General features: G+C 32.5%; 1 protein-coding gene across 6 annotated transcripts in view; it reads left to right on the forward strand.

Moving 5' to 3' along the window:
- Shab (potassium voltage-gated channel shaker cognate b) overlaps positions 1-20,766 on the forward strand; it is a 534,267-nt gene that overhangs the window by 369,945 nt on the left and 143,556 nt on the right. For 5 of the 6 annotated variants that reach the window (XM_081746248.1, XM_081746247.1, XM_081746249.1 and 2 more), the window contains exon 3: positions 12,353-13,199. In XM_081746248.1, the coding sequence (XP_081602374.1) occupies positions 12,353-13,199 (847 nt within the window). Of the gene's footprint in view, positions 1-9,687; positions 13,200-20,766 lie in introns of all 6 variants that reach the window. The other variant, XM_081746252.1, reaches the window with a different exon arrangement.

Raw genomic sequence — 20,766 nt, forward strand, 5'->3', positions numbered from 1 at the left:
TACTAATTTTATGACACTGAATCAAGAGGAACTATTTTAAACCCGTTCATGGGGTTACGAGAAACATGACTCCATAGTTGGGATTCTCGTGACCTTATGAACGAATTTGGATTAAAATATTTTTGTTGGATTCAGTGTCTTCAAATTAGCAGAAAAAGAGGATTTACGAATTTATCCAAGCTGGCCACATTTTACCAATAGCATGAGCGTTAGGTATTCTGCCATTATTGGAAGGTCACTTGCCATAACTGAGAAGATTCCATGCTCCACGATCTTCCGCTAATCTCTTCGTCTTCACGTATGGTTTTTCTGTTTGGATGTCGTCCATTACTTGTAGTCTTCTTCGTCCCCTCCCTCTCTTTCCTGTCACCATACCCTTATCACGTCCCTCATGATACAGTTCCTTCTTACCCAATGTCCCAACCAGTTTCTCTTCCTCTTCTTAATAATATCTAACATTATTCTTTTCTCCCTCCACCATTTCTAACACTCTCTCATTTATTTTCCGCTAGACTCTCCATTATTCTCCACACCCACATTTCGAAAGCTTCCAGTTGTTTTTCATCTTTTTTGCGTAAAGGGGGTAAATTTGGAATAGTAATTTGCTTTATATTAAATTATAAGCAATAATTCGAAATATTTAAATTTCACTCTTGTTTATTCTCGAAAATTCAGTTCTAAAATAAGTACAAGCGTCTCTTCTCTTAACTTGATTTACGATATGGCTAAACTAGAAAATGAAATGAAATGGTAAACTGAAGATTTTATTTCATTGTACATCAAAATCATCAAAATAAATTCTATAATATACATTTGTAGTTACATAAATTTAAAACAGTTTGGCGTATCAACTGACGCAGTAACTTAAAGACTTCAGTTTCAGACTTCCAAATTGTGTTATGCATAAATTTAGAAAGTGTTATAGGATGTTATATCCTTCTATCCGTCAGTCTATCTATCGACAGATATTAGAGCAGAATCTTTAAAATATAGCGAGAAAGGATTTCCTGTTACGGATTCAGCGTTTCAAGAACAGATGCCATCTCCATCTTTATCTCTACTAAAGCCAGAAGTTGGAGATGTTGCTATAATTTACAGTTTCTAGTAATAAATAGCGAGAAAGCGGTTTTCGATACAGGTTTAACGATACACAAATAGGTTGTATCTCAGCTCTGGTTTTCGATACAGGTTTAGTGATATACAAATAGGTTGTATCTAAGCTCTAATCCCTGCACTGAAAACAGAAGTAATAAAGATAGTAAACTTCTCCGTTTTAATATTGGGGCCGCGGTGGCTCAGTGGTAGAGCGTTCACCTCTGGTGGTAGGGGTCTCGGGTTCAAACCCTGCTCCCGCCAAGTGAACTTTGTGGTGGACAAACACCGTGTGCGTGGGTTTTCTCGGGGTTCTCCCGTTTCCTCCCACTTTCTTCATTCCACCATTTCATTCATTACTCATTATCACCGTCTCCTTTAGCCTAACCGGCATAACCGTGGGACGTAAAACTCAAAATTTCATTTCATTTTCATTTTCCGTTTTAATATTGATTGTTATAGAGCAGAGGCAGTGATAGATAGCAAGAAATGTATAAGATCAATGTTAATAAATCAAAATCATATCAACGAAGAAAGAAAATATCGACTGAATGCTGGAGATTCGTGTTATTATTCAGTCCAAACTTGTTTGTCTACGTGAATTCTGTCGAAGAATTTGAACGCTAAAATATGTAGAACAATAATTATACATGTTGTGTTGTATGGTTGCGAAACATGCTTGCTTACTTTGAACGATGAACGCAAACGGAATGTATTTGAGAATAAAAGTTTGACGCGAATATTTGCACCCGAGAGGACGGCAATGTGGAATGGCGGAAACTTCATAACAAGACAGTGCATAACTAATACCACTTACCTAACATCGTTAGGGTCAGCAAGTCTAGGACTCTCAGGGGGCAGGTAATATAGCCAGTTAAAACTTTGAAAGCGTTTTTACTTTCTTCCATCCTGACTACATGATCTGTCCACCTGAGCCTCCTAGATTAGATGGCCCTAACAATGTTTGGTAAATCGTATAAATTATGTAGTTCCTTGTTATGAAGTTTCCGTCATTCCCCATTCCTGTTCCTCTCGGGTCCGAATATTCGTCTCAGAATCTTGTCCTCAAATACTTTCAGTCTACGTTCTTCCCTCAGAGTAAGCGACCATCTTTCGCAATCATACAGAACAACAAGGATGATTATCGTTTTATATATTTTTAGCTTCAAATTCCTCGGCAGAATTCGAGACGACAAAAGATTTTGAACTGAATAATAACACGAATTCCCTGCTTTTAGTCGAGATTTAATTTCTTCTTGAATATGATTTTTGGTCTGTTGATATTGAGAATATCCACTTTATCGAATGCATTATTTTTTTATATTTTAACACATCCATAATTTTCAGTATTACGATCCCGACGAACATCATTGTATTTAGTTTTCTCTGCATTTATTTCTAAACCCATGTCCGTACACTCGTTTAATAAGACCTCAAGATTTCATTCTATTGTTCGCCTATCATCCCCTGTTAAATTTACATAATCACGATACACCATATCCTGGTGAATACCATTCAGCTCTAGGCCCTGGTCAATATCTTTGATTTTTCCTATAGCGTACTCCAGGACAAAGTTAGAGCAAAAGTGGATATGAAAAGATAGGGGAACGCATGACATTACACCGTCCCTCATGTCTATCTTTGCCCATTGTAATTTTTAGGAAGTGAGTGGATGCCATAGATATTTTTGGAAGTTGGATAACGGCATCCCCCCGCGTTTCGTCTCACTTTTACCCCCTGGCGACAACACATCTTTGAGACCATTCTTGACGTGAAAGCTCGTGGACAAGATTTTTCTTACTCGCACTTTACTTTGGGATCCATTTAAACAAATCTCAATTAATCTAACTAGCTTTTTCGGTATTCCAAATCTGTAAGAATGTTATGCAATGTTTCTCTTCTAACCGAGTATAGGCCTTTTTAAAATCAACGTAAATTAGAAATTCAAATTCATTTATTCGTTATTTCCGGACAGATGATTAGAAGTGAAACATTGTTAGCCGAAATTGACAATTTCAAAATTAACTCTATAATTGATATCCACATTTACAAGCAGTGTTCTTCCACAGTTTACATGCATGGTTGCGTTTATATTCTCTACAGATTGAGGCAAATAAGGTGGAGCTATTCACGATCATTAGAACTCACAACATTAGAGCTATTAATCACTAGCATATAACATACGTCTATCGAATCTCAGCGACAAGACGTAAACATAGCATATATACAGGGTGTTTCAAAACAACGCTGGCAAAGTTCGGGAGGTGATTCCTGACACCAAGATAAGACGAAAAGTATAGACCAACTTGGGTGTACAAATGCTTCCTTTCAGAGTTATAGGCTGCCGAAAACATTAAAAAATGAACTTTAAAGGTCCATAGCTCCAAAACTATGAGACCTATCGTAGTCGGCTCAAGACTTCACTTAGAAACTAATACGTGCCCTATCCAAAAATGCATGTTTCAGAATCTTGTGGTACTCACGCAACAATTTTTGTACAGGGAGCTTGGCTATGGTCATAATTTGAAGTAGTCACCAACTACCTCTAGAAAAATTGTTGCGGAAGTAGCGCAAGATTCTGAAATATGTATTTTTGGATAACGCACATACTAGTTCCTAAGTGAAGTATTGACCCAACTACGATAGGTCCCATAGTTTTGGAGCTATGGACCTTTAAAGTTAATTCTTTTCATGTTTTCGGCAGCCTATATCTCCGAAAGGAAGCATTTGTGCGCTTAGGTTGATCTATACTTTTTGTCTTATCTTGGTGTCAGGAATTACCTCCCAAACGTTGTCGGTGTTGTTGTGAAACATGCTGTATATTTCATGACAGCTTTTTGCAAGAGCATGATGCTGGAAGAAAATAGCAAGAAATAGAAGTTACTGCATGCAGAAATTGCGATAATGTGCGAAATAAAAAGCAAGAAAAAGGAGAGATATTACATGCACATATACAACAAAAAATGAGCTTTTGGTATCTTTCTTCTGGAAAACTTTCTTTCTTTCTTTCTTCTTGAAATAATCTATACTGTTTTAAACATGCAACGACATACATAGTATATGATAACTAAATTGCTAATACACAGTTTATTCTTTTACCAGATGTCATACATTATAAACTTTAAACGCACTTAGGTGTGTGATATGGGTCAAATTTAAATTGAAATATGTCACTGAAATATAGCTTATGAAACTGTTCATGTGACACATTTAGGAGTTTGATTAAAACTATATACTTAATATTTTCTTCATATATAGATAAATAAGTTGTATATTTGTGTTAAGGAGGTTTGTAAGTAGACTGTATAGGTGTTCAGTGTATAGTTATTACATATAGCCAAAAATTAGCAAGGAAGTTTCTTGCGTATATACGTATGACAGGAGGAGATTTAAACTCCACGCAAAGGAGACATTAGTGCAATATACTTAAAAGGTCCAGAAGAGTAACATGCTAAGTCAAATTTCTTGAATTCTACAGGACAGCAATATCAAAATTGAGTCGTCCAGTTCCGAAAAGGCTCTTGTCCATTTACAGAAAATTCCAGAAAACATTTTTAAATCTGCATGGTTTGTAGAGCTGTGAATACTTCGGTATGTTCACGTGCAAAATCTGAACATACTCAAATATTTCCATTTCTACAAAACGCATCGATCCTACAGTTTTTCTCGGTTTTATGGGATTTTCTGTAAAGCCTTTTTTGGTACTAAACGATTCAATTGAAGAGGGATTGACATATTTATCCCCCTTGTATCGGTTTTCTTTTCACTAGTTCTCATAACATATTTCATCCATCTACTTGGCACTTAAAGCTGCGTTTTTAGATATTTCAACATTGTTACCTCAAAAATCGAACATTTGACTTAAAAACGTCCTTCTTCTCGACCTTTCAAATATATTGCACAACAATGTAATAATATTCGTTGTAGCTCAACTAAAGGAGTAGTGGTTTACAATTATGAAGATAATGATTCGAAATTTTTGCATTCAATTTTGAATAATTCAAATTTCTTTACAGAATTCATTTCCGAATACATATTAGCTTCCGTGGTACCAAAATTCGTGTTGATATCACAACATATTATGATCAGTTTTGACATATATTTATTAATGTGGACTAAAGGATTAATTTCTGTTCGTTATTCTCTGTACAGTCACTAATAAATTTACATTGCATTAACCGTGCGAATAAAAGCAGTAAAACTGGAAAAAATGGCGAACGAAACAAAATATAACACATAATTAATATCAGGTTGTTTAAAAATAACACTGAGCCTTTGGAGGTCAAAATTAAGAATATATTTTTGTGATCTGAAAATAGCATTATGAAACCATATTTGCATAATTTTGTTTAGTAACTTTTGTTATTTTCCCGGCAACACCATAATCCCGTTGCTACAGATCTTGTTTCTAGTCCAAAAAAAATTGTAATACTCACTAACTTAACAACATTCAGGTAGTTCTGGAGAGACCGAAACAAATGATAGGTTGACGGTACCAGGTCCAGGCTATACGATGGAAGTGCTAAACTTCCCAGCAATATTCGTAATTTGAGAGAAAATTCCCTAACCTAGGGAAATTTCATAGGTAAATTTAAAAAAAAGGGAAAAAGATATTTTTTTCGATAAAACGGGAAAATACAGGAAAATTATCATGCTGACTGATTGACTAATATAAATGCTTAAATTTTAAATAAACCTTCCTTCCTTCCTGACGGTTTTTGTCCTTCAGAAATACACCAATACAATAGCAATCATTTCTACCTGTGTTTGAGTCTATTCAAAGTAGCATAATTTACACAAATTGTTGGATAGCTGTATTTGTGTTTTTTTTTTTTTTTTGTAAAAGAGAAAAAGATGAAGGAAAATATAAAAATAGAAGCAAAAAAGAAATGAATAAAATAAATGTGGTTGACACTTTTTTAATATAGCTAAAATTAATCTTATTACATAACTTCTGTCATAGAAATTGGATAGCCAATAAACTAGGAAAATTTTGTGTCAATCGAAGAAAATTGTCTTAAGGAAACTTACAAACACTGACTTCTAGCCAATGTTTTGCAATTTCTGACAGAACTTTGAAGCTGTATTTGGTCTGACGTTGTCAACATGACATACGATACCCTTTCTGTGGACCAGTTTTGGCCGTTTCTTTTAAATTGCTGGGCACTTTCGTGCTGTACAGGTCCCACTCGATTCTTGTGCCTGACAACAGCAGCTCGTGATGCATGACGCCCTTCTAATCCCACCAAACGTTCAGCATAATCTTCCTGGAGTCAGTATCGGCTTTGCCACAGACCTATATGCGTTTCTCCTTGCTTCAGCCACGTTTTTTTTTCACACATTGTTTTCGTAAGTTATTTACTTTTCATCACTCGTGATTGACTTCAAAAAGTGGCTCAAAGTCGTTATCTCTCAGTAGAAAATCGATCGACTAAATGTTTTGGAGCCAGATTTTGTGGTATCCAAAAATCGAGTTGTTTTTTTTTTTTTTTTTTTTTTTTGTAGCCAGCTTTCTCCAAATAATTTAATGTTGTTCAAGTTATTGGCGGTGGTCATGATTGGTTACATGCCAGTCTTGCTCGACTGTTACCAGAATATCATTCAGTTTTTTTGTGATTGTTCACCGACCGCGAGAAATATCTTAGACATCGAAATTTCGAGAATGAAAACGACTGATTTTTTTGTCTATTGTCTTTTGATAATGTATCTTGTTCATGAATACCACAAATTTCTTCAGTGGCCTGCGCAGCATTTTTTGCCATTATCGAAATAAAATTGTAAAATGTAATATAGATTTTTGGAAAGTTCAGTTGTCTTGACGGTGCAATACCTTACGTCCTAATTATAAAAATTCAACACTTTTTGAACTTCTGCTAACTTCAACTGTCAGCTGTGAAATGAAGTTAGGCTTGAACGCTGTGACTCATATATCCTGAAAGTTGGGACACTAGCGCCATCTTAAGCGCAAAAGAGTCAATACTTTTTAAACTGCCTGATATTACAATTCTGATACGTTGAATTTCATTGCTTTGAAAACAACAAGGGGCATTTTTGTAAGGGAGCGTTCCCTTAGTACAATTTTGAAAAGTTTTGAGCTAGGGGCATTGGATACCGAGAAGCTGGAGCGAAGAAGTACAAGTGCAACTTATATACACTTGTAGTGTTAATTGTACACCAAATAAACACTTATGCATTTTTACCGATAACTAAATACTTCTGGTTTGCTCGAAAGATTAACGAAAGAGATACTTTCATAAATGTAATGATTTCTGATTTTGATTTTGTTTTTCTTTATATATATATATATATATATATATATATATATATATATATATATATATATATATATATATATATATATATATATATATATATATATATATATAATTGTATGGATGTTGTTTTTATAGGATGCACTTGGTGAGTTAAATTTGTATTTTCTTATTATATATTTTTTAAATGTTTATTACAGTTGTTGAAATGGTGGTAGGCTGGTTTAACATATAATATTTGATAATTGATGATAGTAATTTAAGTATCTCTATAATATATATCTGTGTTAGCTATTTTAGACAGTATAATTACTGAGTGTAATTAATAATATACAATCATCTTTATTATTGTTACGATATTGTTTTTCTCCACTGGTCACTACGTTCTAGTTTCACACAAAACACAACGATTTCCGACAATAAATCTAGAAAAAAAACAATTATATATGGTAAGTGATAATTTAAAAGTAGTTGATAATTATGAGCAATTACATTGTTAACATTTACAACTAAATTATTAATAATTTTTAATAATTATATATATATATATATATATATATATATATATATATATATATATATATATATATATATAATTTGCTATGATCTAATTGCTAACCTCAGTTGAGAGCACAAGGTTCATAGAGCTTAACATTTCGTCTGTGTTTTATAATGCTTATTGCCATTAAATTAGTATATAAATTATGCTTGTGTCTTAACGTTCGGTATCTTGGTAATCAAAGTCGATGCGCGAAATCCTTTCAACTTTGTACTGAGTGTACACTCACTTAAAACATGCGTGTGTTTGAAAATTGTTAAAATTTATTATTTACAAGTTTGAGGAGCCCCTTGTAAAATAATAGCACCTAGCGTGATATATATTTTCACATTTTATCTGAGACTCACCTTATTATGCGTCAAGATATTTGATTATAGAAACGTTTTCGATGGTAACTGCTATCTTCTTCAGCAGCATTCTTCGAAACATCAACCGTTCCTCTTAATTATATATCTTGGGTTGTCAGCCATGATTACTAAGAATTTTACAAGCATGATTATACAAATGAACTGAATAATGAGTGACAAAAAGAGATGTGTTTTAACAGTTTGATATTTGTTCAGAAATTCGTAAGAAAAATCGTTTAAGATTTTTAAAAAAACATTTCTGAAACCCTTAAAGCTTTCTCTTTCGAAATATATATAACTTGCACGAATGATATGCATAAAGAGTGGATGAAAGGAGAGTCCAGTACATGCCCGTGTTAATATTTCATATTCTTCGGCTTCATTTGAGAACAAGAGATAAAGTTCTAAGGACTTTTTAGAACTTGTCAATCTGCATAACTCCTTTTACTACCTTCATACAAATAGTACTTAAAAATTATTAATCTTAAATATTAATAATTTCTTCTTACGTTTCAGTTAATGCATAAAATATTGTACTTTGTACCCTACAAATACAATAGATTTAAATAAATTTTAGACTTTAAAAATAATTTTTCGCATTGCAGTGTTTATCACAGAGAGATATTTCTTTGTATTTTGCCACAATTATTTAGTGTCATAAAATATAAGTTAGTCCAATGTGATTCAAGAATTAATAGGATTATGTGCCATGAAAAGTGAAAATATCCTTTATCAATATAGTTTGAATTACAAGCTATTTATTAATTATAACTAACAATTTGCATGGTTTGTGCAATACGTTCCCTTCAGTTTACTACTAGTGCTGAGTTTGAATTAACTAACAGTAGTACCAAATTAGACATAGATTTTAGGCTCATAATATTATTCCGAGCATGATATTCAAATTTTGCTAATCAAATACAGGGCATTTTATGTAGAAAGCTTGTTAGATTTTATATAATTAGATTTTTACTCCTTATATTTTAATAAAACACACATTACAATTTACAAATCAATATCTTACATATGCAAAACACTACTCCTTTAGATATAAACAAAAGGTCTATGTTGTTTTGAAGTGGTTTCTGTGATTACTTTGTTGCACAAGGAAAACATTATTTTCTGGTGCACGATTTTATTTCTTGTTTCAACTGTCCTCTGTTTTCAGTAGCAAAGTGTCAAAAGAAGGGTTAAAAGCTATATTATCTACATCTTCATTATCTGTCATTTCTGTCTGTGTATTTTTTTCATGATTTCCTTTGCAGGTACATTGTCGCATTTACACATATTTATATATAAATATATATATGTATGTGTGTAATATTTGATGTTTTTCTTGCATTTCTCCTGTTGAGTAACTCTATCTTTATAGATATTCTGTTTTTCTCTTTTTTCTCATTTACGTGAGTCAACAAAGCATAATTGGCCAACAAAAGAAGATCAGTGAAGTGCACCATCATCAATTGTCACCTGAATATATGTCTTCCTTTACCCACTACAAAAAAAGTAAAAGATCCTAACCACACCATAAAATGCTCGTATCCTTCCTCTTCTTTTATAAAAAGATGGTGAAGGGGCAGATGCGATAACTAGACTTCACAGGATAGACTACCTCCGCATTAATGCACTCAATCGCAGCTTAGTACCGTCCCCTCGTGACGTCACCACTAAATTAATTTGTAGCACGTAGAGATATTTCAACTAGGGTAGAAAGTAGTTATGCTTAAGTACATTGATCATAATGATAGGATTCTGTTACATATTTAAGTCAGTAGGATGATTTGTAGTTAGTTTGGATATAAGAAGCTTTGTTTAGCTTATTTCAACATACCAAAGATAGATAGAAATAAATTAATTAATAAAATTATAGCTAAAGTTATAGTTATGATAAATAAATAACTTCATTCAAAACATACGATATACATTTAAGGAGCCTAACTACTGTGAAATTAAAATACCGCTAATTTTACAGCAATTATGTGATATCTTCAAATAGATAAAATATAATCGAAATGTGGAACAAGAGCGTGCTAGACAATATTATTTTGGATGTGGTACCGTTATCACGGTTCACCTAGTAGCTTTCCGTTTGCAGCCATTTAGAAACGCGAAAATAAATGCCGACTTTCTAAATGGCTGGAAATCGAAAGCATATAAGTGAGTCGTGATAACGGGATCTCATGTAAAATACTATTGTCTAGCGAGTTCTTGATTAACTTTTCAATTATCTTTTATCTATTTGAAGATACCACATAATTACTGTAAAATTAACGGTATTTTAATTTCGCCGTGATAGGGTCTCTCAAGCATTATTTTATAGTATGTTAATATTTAGCATAAACCTACTCATAGAGAATTGCAAGAACACTCATTTCACTACTAGCACTTTTATTATTCTCACTTTTGTACACATCTTCACACTAGTGATGATGTCATAAAAAGGTTGACGGTGCTAATTTGGGATTGAAAATAAATTTGAAATAAAAAAACGTGCATTCATTCTATTAAGGGGAAACTTCAATTTTTGATTAGTATTTTGTCATAATAACGTAAAACTAGTTAATTGACTATACACATCACATCACCCGCTTTTAGATTAGTGATCTTACAAGATACCTCGAGCTGCGGTATCGGGACACTATTCACTTTACCGGAATGCAATAAATAAATTGCTACTTCGAGCTAGCTTTTCTCCTATATACCTTAAAACTTCACCTAAGCAAATTTTAAAGCAACGAATCGTCATAATTTACTACAACATACTCTTCTGTTGTATGCTTTGCATGATGTGTTATGTAACATAAGAAGTAACTAACTGTATATCCTTGATGTTGCTGCATGATCCGTAAAAGTTGCTTCTCTATCACATACAGACACTAATTAATTAAACAATATTTGGATGTTTTTTTTTTCATTTTCTGATCAAAAACCTGATGTTATTTATGTTGGGTAGTTTTCATCTATGTGCAAATCTTAGTGTGTTTACTTGTTCCAATAGATTAAAAGTGTAAAATAGTTATTACACATTTATTTTTATAATGCCATTCTTTGTGTAGTGTATTATAGTTATAATTAGAGTAAGATATGCATTTATTTTTTTTTTCATGCTTGATAGTTACATTGATACAAGTAACCATCTACGCAGATATGTCAAAAAATAATCTAGATACTTTTTTGTCACGAGCACGTGTGTTTTTTATAATAAAATTAAATAGCACATGCTTCAAAAACTATAAAGTCCACTAATTAATTGTATGTTCATTTTCTTTCTCTATTTTGTGAACATTGCATCTAAAAATTTCATCCAAAAATATCTCGAAAACTCAGCGCATTTTACATGTTTAACCTAATAGTTATTTTGTTAATTAATGATATTTTTCTTCATCGCTGGTTTCTAAACTTCTCACATCATACGTAAATCTCTCAAATATCTTCCATGTATATTAAGAAACATGAAAATTATTTAAATTTCCATAAGAAAAACAAAATTTCAGTGTGGGTTAAATAAGTTCAAATCCTTGTTCTAATAACTTCTAATTAAATTTATTCTATCAAATTCCTAACAAAAATTTCCAAATAACACATGTTCCGAAACAATTTGCAGAAATATACAAGTTATCATACACAAAATTATCATACAATATCTGTAAGCTAAACGGTACAATTTGTTTTCCAGAGACAACATTTAAACTTTATATACATTATCACAATATTCTCACAAGAAATCCTCAAGTATGACGAGATATTGTTCGGTTAATCCTGTCTTCTTTTACTATTTATTCATTTTGTTTTTTTTTCATCCATGTTTATTTCTTTGTCCTACACAGTAATTACTAACTTTTAATTATGATTGACCTTTCCGTGATTGAAAAGTTTTTTTTTGTTACATATACATTAGAGTATTATTAATTTTGTGTAACTTACATTTTTCTCGTCATGCAATTTTAAATAAAAAATAAAAGACCAGAATAAGCACATATATACTGCCAATTAAAAATATATATTTAAAAAAATCATTCTTCATTACTTAATACGTGAGTAACGATGGAGTTAATGGTGATGTTACAAACTTTGACTTGCAGGTGATAGCAGTCATCTCCATCCTGTTTATAGTGCTCTCAACGATAGCTTTGACTTTGAACACCATCCCTAGCTTTCAGGTTACGGACGATAGCGGCCATGTTATTGACAATCCACAGCTCGCGATGGTAGAAGCTATTTGTATAACGTGGTTTACACTGGAGTACCTGCTCCGATTTAGTGCTTCTCCAAACAAGTGGAAATTCTTCAAAGGTGGTCTGAACGTGATAGACTTATTGGCAATTTTGCCCTATTTTGTCTCCCTTTTCCTTATCGAAACCAACAAGAATGCAACGGATCAATTTCAGGACGTACGCAGAGTAGTTCAAATTTTTAGAATTATGAGGATATTGAGAATTCTAAAACTTGCCCGACACTCCACGGGTTTACAAAGTTTGGGCTTCACCCTTCGAAATTCGTACAAAGAATTAGGGCTTCTTATGCTTTTTCTTGCCATGGGAGTACTTATATTCTCCAGTCTTGCGTACTTCGCGGAGAAAGAGGAAAAGGACACGAAGTTCGTCAGCATTCCAGAGACTTTTTGGTGGGCTGGGATTACCATGACAACAGTCGGTTACGGCGATATCTACCCCACAACCGCCTTGGGAAAGGTGATAGGAAGTGTCTGTTGCATTTGTGGTGTCTTGGTTATAGCACTGCCCATTCCCATCATTGTAAATAACTTTGCTGAGTTCTACAAGAACCAGATGAGAAGAGAGAAGGCGCTGAAGAGGAGAGAGGCCCTGGAGAGAGCGAAGCGGGAGGGAAGCATCGTCTCGTTCCACCACATCAACCTTCGAGATGCCTTCGCCAAAAGCATGGACCTCATCGACGTCATTGTAGACACAGGTGAGTTTCTTCTTTTATACTAAATAAATTAATTCATTAGCATAAGACTAAAAATTTGAAGATGTTATGACATTCTTGTAATGCAATTAGAAGGACCTCTATATCATTAGTAAAACCTTCGTATTGACAATAAATACATATTCTAACAGTGGAAATATATTTAGTTTACAAACACTGATTTCTTTATTACAATATTTTTATTATATAGGATGTTTCAAAACAACACCGCCAACGTTGGGAGGTGATTTCTGACCCCAAGATAAGACAGAAAGTATAGAGCAACCTAGGTGTATAAATGCTTCCTTTCGAAGTTATAGGCTCCCAAGAACATGAGAAAATGAACTTTAAAGGTCCATAGGTCCAAAACTATGAGACCTACCGTAATCGGGTCAAGACTTTGCTTAGGAACTAGTGTGTGTCCTATCCAAATATCCATTTTCAGAGTACTGTGGCACTTTCGCAACAATTTTTATAGAGGTAGTTGGTGAGTACTTCAAATTATATGCCCGTAGCCAAACTACCTCTATAAAAATTGTTGTGTGGGTACCTTAGGATTCTGAAACATGTATTTTTGGAAAGCATACACATTAGTTCCTAAGTAAAGTCTTGACTCGATTACGGTAAGTCCCATAGTTTTGGAGCTATGGACCTTTAAAGCTCTTTTTTTTCATGTTTTCGGCAGCTTATAACTCCGAAAGGAAGCATTTCTGCACCCAGATTGGTCTATGCTTTTTCTCTTAGTTTGGTGTCAGGAATCACCTTCCGAACGTTGTCGGTGTTGTTTTAAAACACCCCTGTATATCAAAACTTGAATTATTTTGATGTGCGGAAGTCGGATAAAGTACGGTTTAAAATACTTTCTGACCTTCATCTAGTAAGGACAGTAAGTTTTGTTTTGTTTCGTAATGCTATTTTTCTAAGTTATTGTTTTCTTCTTTGTCTGTAGATAGAATTTTTCACGTACGTAAAAGCAGAAAGATCAGAAATCAAAAGAAAGTAACACTATAACATATTCAATCTACTATAGAACGAAAGATTTATTAGTAGACTAAATATTTTTCTGTATACGTGTATGAGGTATGAAAATACAGTAGAGTGTATCAGTTCGTAATTTGAAATAGGACTGATATAAAATTGTACAATCCAGTCCTCAAAGAGTACAATACAGTATCCATTACTCAGAATCGTGTTGTTATTGCAACAAGACAATAAATTCAGAAATAATCTTAGATTTGCTCGTTAGAAGAACTAAAATGTTCTGCTAGAGGACTGATAGCTTAACATCATTAGAAGTTGGAAAATGGTCGAACAGAAGTTATTGCGTTTCGTAGAATATCAAGGTACTACCGTATACGTTTGTATCAGATATCAAAGGGAAGAATGCTTGTTTTGAATTGTAAGTTAAACGATTTAAAAGTTATTCTAATGTGGACTAATCCAACATACGTCATTGGAACACTCTTCAGAGTACATTGGTTCATTTGTAATCACGTCCTTTGTGAGCAACATACAGGGCTCTATAGGATGGAACCTACAGTTCAGGCTAACTGCATTCTTTATGAGCAACATATAGGACTCTATAGGACGGAACCTATAGTTCAGCCTAGCCGCATTCTTTGTGAAAAACATATAGAGTTATATAAATTTGCAGCTTAACGTGAGAATACAAAATTTCGGATTCGAAGAGCTAACACCTCTATAGATTTAAATTTAGCCTATAGAGATAAGTATACAAATGTAAATACGCGTGTATCTGTATGTGCGTGTAAATACACGTGGAAATATATTTTGCTTTACAAATATTTCAAAGTTGTTAATAAATACTTTGTATCAAATCTGGAAATGAAATTTTGAGTTAGTATTTCACAAGAATGTCAAAACAAATTCATTCTCAAGTCTTTTTTATTACTTGCGCAAGTTTATTGCAGAACGAACAAAAAGTTTAAAATAATTTTCGTTATGAAAATTACCTTAAGCTTCGAATACGTATTAGATAGATTTTTCACTCTGTTTTTGTTGTTTAATATATATATTTTTTTTTTAAATTTACATTAAATATACACGATTTTACTTTATTTCAATACTTAATAGACTATGTAGTATTTGTAGGTATTAGGTTTATTTTCAGATATACAAAAATGTTATTCTCATTTTAATATTAAATTCTTAAATGAACCCAATGTTTTCTTGAGATATACGAGAACAGTAAACATTCTTGACAGTAAAATAATTTATAATCAACATGGTGAGTAGAGGAAATTAATACATTACCAGAAGTTTCTTAACTTTAAAATACACCATTGATAATTTAATTTTATAATTGTTCTGACTGCCTACGTAATAAAATGTTCCCACTTTCAAGAATATGTATTCATAACTACTTTTTAAAATGATATCTATCTATATAAAAAGAACTGAAAACAAACTAGCTACCGACACGTTTTATTACCTTCTTTACCCATTATCCTCTCCTGAAATTGCATTCACTAATTAACCCAAACAAGTAGAAATCATTATGGTGGTGTTGTACTCGTGTTTTTGTTGTAAAATTAACAATGATTTTATTATCGGTTTTTATCAACACTCCTGAAAACATTACATGCTCCTATATTCCAGTCTTACTCGAAATTATTACGCTGAAAATATAAAAATATAAAGTTTTAGATCCTCACAATATAAACATGATAATTGCACTACTATACCTTTTGTTCCATAAGCAATTACCAATATTTTTATAAAAGGGAAACTTCTAAGTTTTTCAATAATAAATAATAAACATCTTACTTTGTCATTTTTCATACATCTAATTCATACCTTCTAACCAACGGCATATTAGTCATTTAGTAATCTGTTTCTGATACAAGAGTATATTAAATAACGTCCACTCCTAAACTCATCAGTTTTACTTCAAATTTGTATGATTACCAACATTTTCATAACATGAAAATCTCCAAGTTTTTTTTTTCAAAATATCAATAATAAACATGTTAGTTTATCATTTTTCATATATCCAATTCATACCGTCTAAGCAATGGTATATTAGTCATTTACTAATCTGTTTCTGATACAAGGGTATATTATACATCGTCCACTTCTAAATTCACCAGTTTTATTTCCAATTTTTGCAATTAACCAATAAGAAAATGCAGAATCTGTCATCCATCCTTGTTTTATCCTTGAAATAAGATCTAGCAGATTTAGAATTAAATAAAATCTAGCACATATAATGATTTCTATTCACATAACCCACAAATTGCATGATGATTGTACAAAGTGTCTATAACTTTTGTGTGTTCTCTTCACACTCATCTTGTCACGTATGCTTTCTTCGTGTTGCTTCTCTGCTTGTTTGACTGATTGGATATTTCTACTTATTTTCGTAAATGTGATTATTTTGACTTTGGTCAAGATAATTTATGTTTATGATGTGTTTTGTGTAGAACTAACTTAACCAGTTCATACACGGAAGAACTGAAATCAGTAATTGTCTTCCTTTGCACACTTCTGTAATTATATCCGTGCTAGAATACTACTAAAATATGTTCAAATATTAATTTTGAATTTGTCTTGATATGGGTAATACAAATCACAAATGTATACATTTTGCTGTAAGAATGGGCTGATAAATTTTAAATTATAATAAACATAACACTGTATACTGTGGTCTACCGAAATAAGTTTGGGGCAATCGATGTAGTAAGGTGACCCCTTTAGAGAAGTCGTCCCACGTTCTATATCCTTTGGTTAGTTCTGAAGTGATGGGACAATGGGGTAAAATATTACCTAATTCAAATATAATTATGCTGAAATTTCAAAGACGACATTATTCTTACACAAGATTTTGTAAATTCGTTATATAGTCTAAATTACTATTAGTTGGAAAATTCGCTAAATACTTCTTTCGGATTAAATGGGAATATTTTTTTAAGAAAAAGTAACTTTATATAAAGGTTGAAAATAGCACAAATCTATTTCAACATTTATTTAACAAATAGCACAATATCATAGGAAACATCATTGGACTTACCGAACTGCATTTAAACATTCAAATTCCAGTAAGGCAATCTCAAATTTACGCTTATTAGTAGTCTCATTACAAATTTTACTACTCTGTGCAAAAAATAGAAATATAGTTGCAGTTCCCTAGCTTCCAAAGAATATAATACATAACTCCATTTAGTCACACTTCTCTTAACAGTCATATTAGACAGCTTTTGATAACACTTCGACTATATACTCAATCTTGTTACGAGCTTCTACCTTTGAGTCATTGCATACGAAATCACCAAATTTGAATCTAAAATGTGGCTCATATGTTTTAAATTTTCTTTAAATTTTGTACATTTGTTGTGGTATCCTAACATAGCACACTTGTCAAATTTTACAGCTCTACCTCAAAGGGGACTGCTGTAGGAGCCATTCGAAATTTCGGGTTTTTATGCAAAAAGCACCTAAGTCTGCCTTCGACTTAAAGTACTGAAAACGCTAGATCTCTGGAGATATTGAAGAGAATTAATAGCATTTAAAACATTGTACTAAGAAACTTCTCAAGTGGGGTTAAGCTAATGAATTTTGCAAAGAGAAAAAAAGAAGAAAAAATAATGTCAAAATTTGGCAATTATTTCTGAAAAAGACCCACCTAACACCAACCTCAAATTTTTAAAATTAGTAGCTCTGGTGTTCCTCTTTAACATATAAAAAAAAATAGGAGGGTGTTTTTTGGTATGTTCAAGAAAAATAAATTATGACAATGTAAGTTGAGAATGGACTTAAGCACATTTTGCACAAAAACTCAAAATTTCCAATGACTATTTCCAATTTTCTGTGTTGAAAATGTTTATAGTTGTCAAGAGTGAGGTAATTAAATAAATTGTGTCAGAAATCTGAAACTTCAAGTACCATTGCTGAAAGGACTCAGATTCTATCATTAGTTCCAAAATCATGGACGACTATGAAAACTGTTGAAACATTTCAAACAACCGAGTATCTCGTTCGTAAAGCTCAGAAGATCAGTAAGGAGCATGGTATTTTAGAGCCTGGTTCTAGAAAAGGATATATTATTCCTGTAAACGCCTTTAATTTAGTCATAGTGATAAAGTGCCCTGAAATGCTGGATTCAGTGTCAGTGTCTGTAAGTATATAAATTTCACCATCAAAGAGAAAACAGAAGAAATAATAATGACAATTTTTAAATTATTTCCGAAAAAGGCCCACCTAACATCCTCAAATTTTGAAAATAAGTAGCTCTTGTATTCTTGTTTATCATATTAAAAAATTAGGAGGGTGTTTTTTTCATATGTTGAAGGAAAAAATTCAAATCTCAGATTATTTAATTTTCTAGTAATACAACTTGCATGGCTAAGTATGTTTATTTACAATAGTTGATGGCTCTTATGAAAAATAATTTAAAAAAAAACAAGTAGAAACATTTCTTTAAATGTAATTTATAAAGTTATTTTAAAATAATATGTGCCTATTACGCACCCTATAGTGTACTGTTTGATTTAAGAAAAGAAAACTGTACAATAGTGAACTATCGTTACGTAATACACAAATGCAGTAGGGCGTCGGAAATCCGAACTAATTGGGACCACAGGGAGTTCGGATTTTCAAATTGTTCGGATTTTCGAAAATGACCAGGAAAATGCCATTTAGGCTTAAATATACTGTACGGTAGGCACTTTTATCCGTACAGTGGTTATACAGTACATACAGTAATTACAATACCGTATGTAACGCTACTTACATTTAATGTTTCTGAAGAACCTGCTCATACACTAAATTACACTGTTCTTTAAAACTTAACTTTTGTAGGCCTAAGGGAAAATAAAAATATGTATGACAAATAATTTCATATGAATGAGCTTTTGTAAAAACATTGACTTCACACAAAGAAAACTCAATTAGTGTACTGTTACTAGCTTCTAGAGACCTCGCTCGGATTTTTGACGTCTGGATTATCACCGTCCTACTGTAGCATTTACATGTTTGGTTGTTTGTTAGCAATTTCAAATATTGAGCCTAAGATCTCTTATCACCAACTTCAGAGAAAGTCTTCTCAATTTCTTCTTCAGAAATACTGTAATTTCTGCCAGTACCAGTTGAAATACTGGGTACTCCAATATTAATGATGCAGTTTTCGTATGGAATCCAGCATCTTTTTTTTTTTTGCCAGAAAAACATTTTCGTGGGCCCATGGAAATGAAGAAAATTCACATTAGTCACGATGTTCTTGTGAATTCTAAACTATTTTTTGAATCCAACATTTCTCTTCAGAAATGCACGTAATAAATTGCTCACATGAAAAGATTAATGTCTTTCGGTTCTGCTCAGGTATTTAGAGTGAATGTTGTCTTTAAAGAAGATACACGACTGACTTCAAGTTTCAACAGGCTAATGTGTTCATAATTTCACTCATCTCTTACAACGTTACAATCTCTTTTGAAGTATTGGGCGAAAGTTTCCAACATATTCCAGCATAAAAAAGCGTTTGGTTATAGTTGGTTATAGTTTGACATTGGTTGCAGTTTGACAAAATTCGAAGAAATCGGCTACAATAACAATTCGGTCATCCAGCGGACTCTGTAAACTAGCATGTCTCGCTAGACATTTCAGCGTCTCAACTATGTCATCGCAAACACTTTTACCGTGACTTATGGCAAAATAGTTCCACTTACAAGTAAGTCCAAAATCAGTCATAGAGGCATAAGTTGACAAAGTTTGTGTTTATAGTCTTTATATCGGGCTTCTGACTCAATAGATAACATGTTTACTAGTAGATAACATGTTTAATCTGAGGAAAAACATAGATGACATATTCCAAAAGAATAACTTGGAAAGCGTAAAATGTAACTGTGTCGTGCTTTAACATATCACTGACACAACATAATGAAACATTTGATAACAGAAGTTACAGGATCTCTTAGGATGTTGCATTTGAAAAGATTAGAATGTTGCACAGTTGAGTAGAATATTGGTCCAGTGCTACTCTTAAACTTCATTTAGAATAATACAGGAGTAATTTTAAGCAAAATCAACTATAAGTAAGCATGATTTGTCATCCAAAGGCTCTACTGTGTGTATTTGAAGTAGTAGCTCTGGGATTTGGCTATGAAGTGATGCTGCGCTAATTTGTCATTTTTTTTCTACAAAAATGTCAATGTTTCTTTAATGATTGTCTCCATTTGGGTTCCGTCAGTTTGAATTAATTGTTTGTACTTATACCTTCTGAGTGAGTCAGTTTTTTTAATGCACGAACGAGATACTCAGTTGTTTGAAATGGTTCAATTGTTTTCATAGTCGTCCATGATTTTGGAAATAATGAAAGAATCTGAGTCCCTTCAGCAATGGTACTCGAAGTTTCAAATTTCTGACAATTTATTTATTCAATTACCTCATTATTGACAATTATAAACATTTTCAACATGGAAAATTGGAAATAGTCATTGGAAATTTTGGGGTTATGTGCAAAATGTGCTTAAGTCAACTCAACTTACATTGTGTCATAATTTGTTTTTCTTGAACATACCAAAAAACACCCTCCTAATTTTTGTATATGTTAAAGAGG

Source organism: Thermobia domestica, chromosome 18, assembly GCF_964235325.1.
Source record: "Thermobia domestica chromosome 18, izTheDome1.hap1.1, whole genome shotgun sequence".
Lineage (NCBI taxonomy): Eukaryota > Metazoa > Arthropoda > Insecta > Zygentoma > Lepismatidae > Thermobia > Thermobia domestica.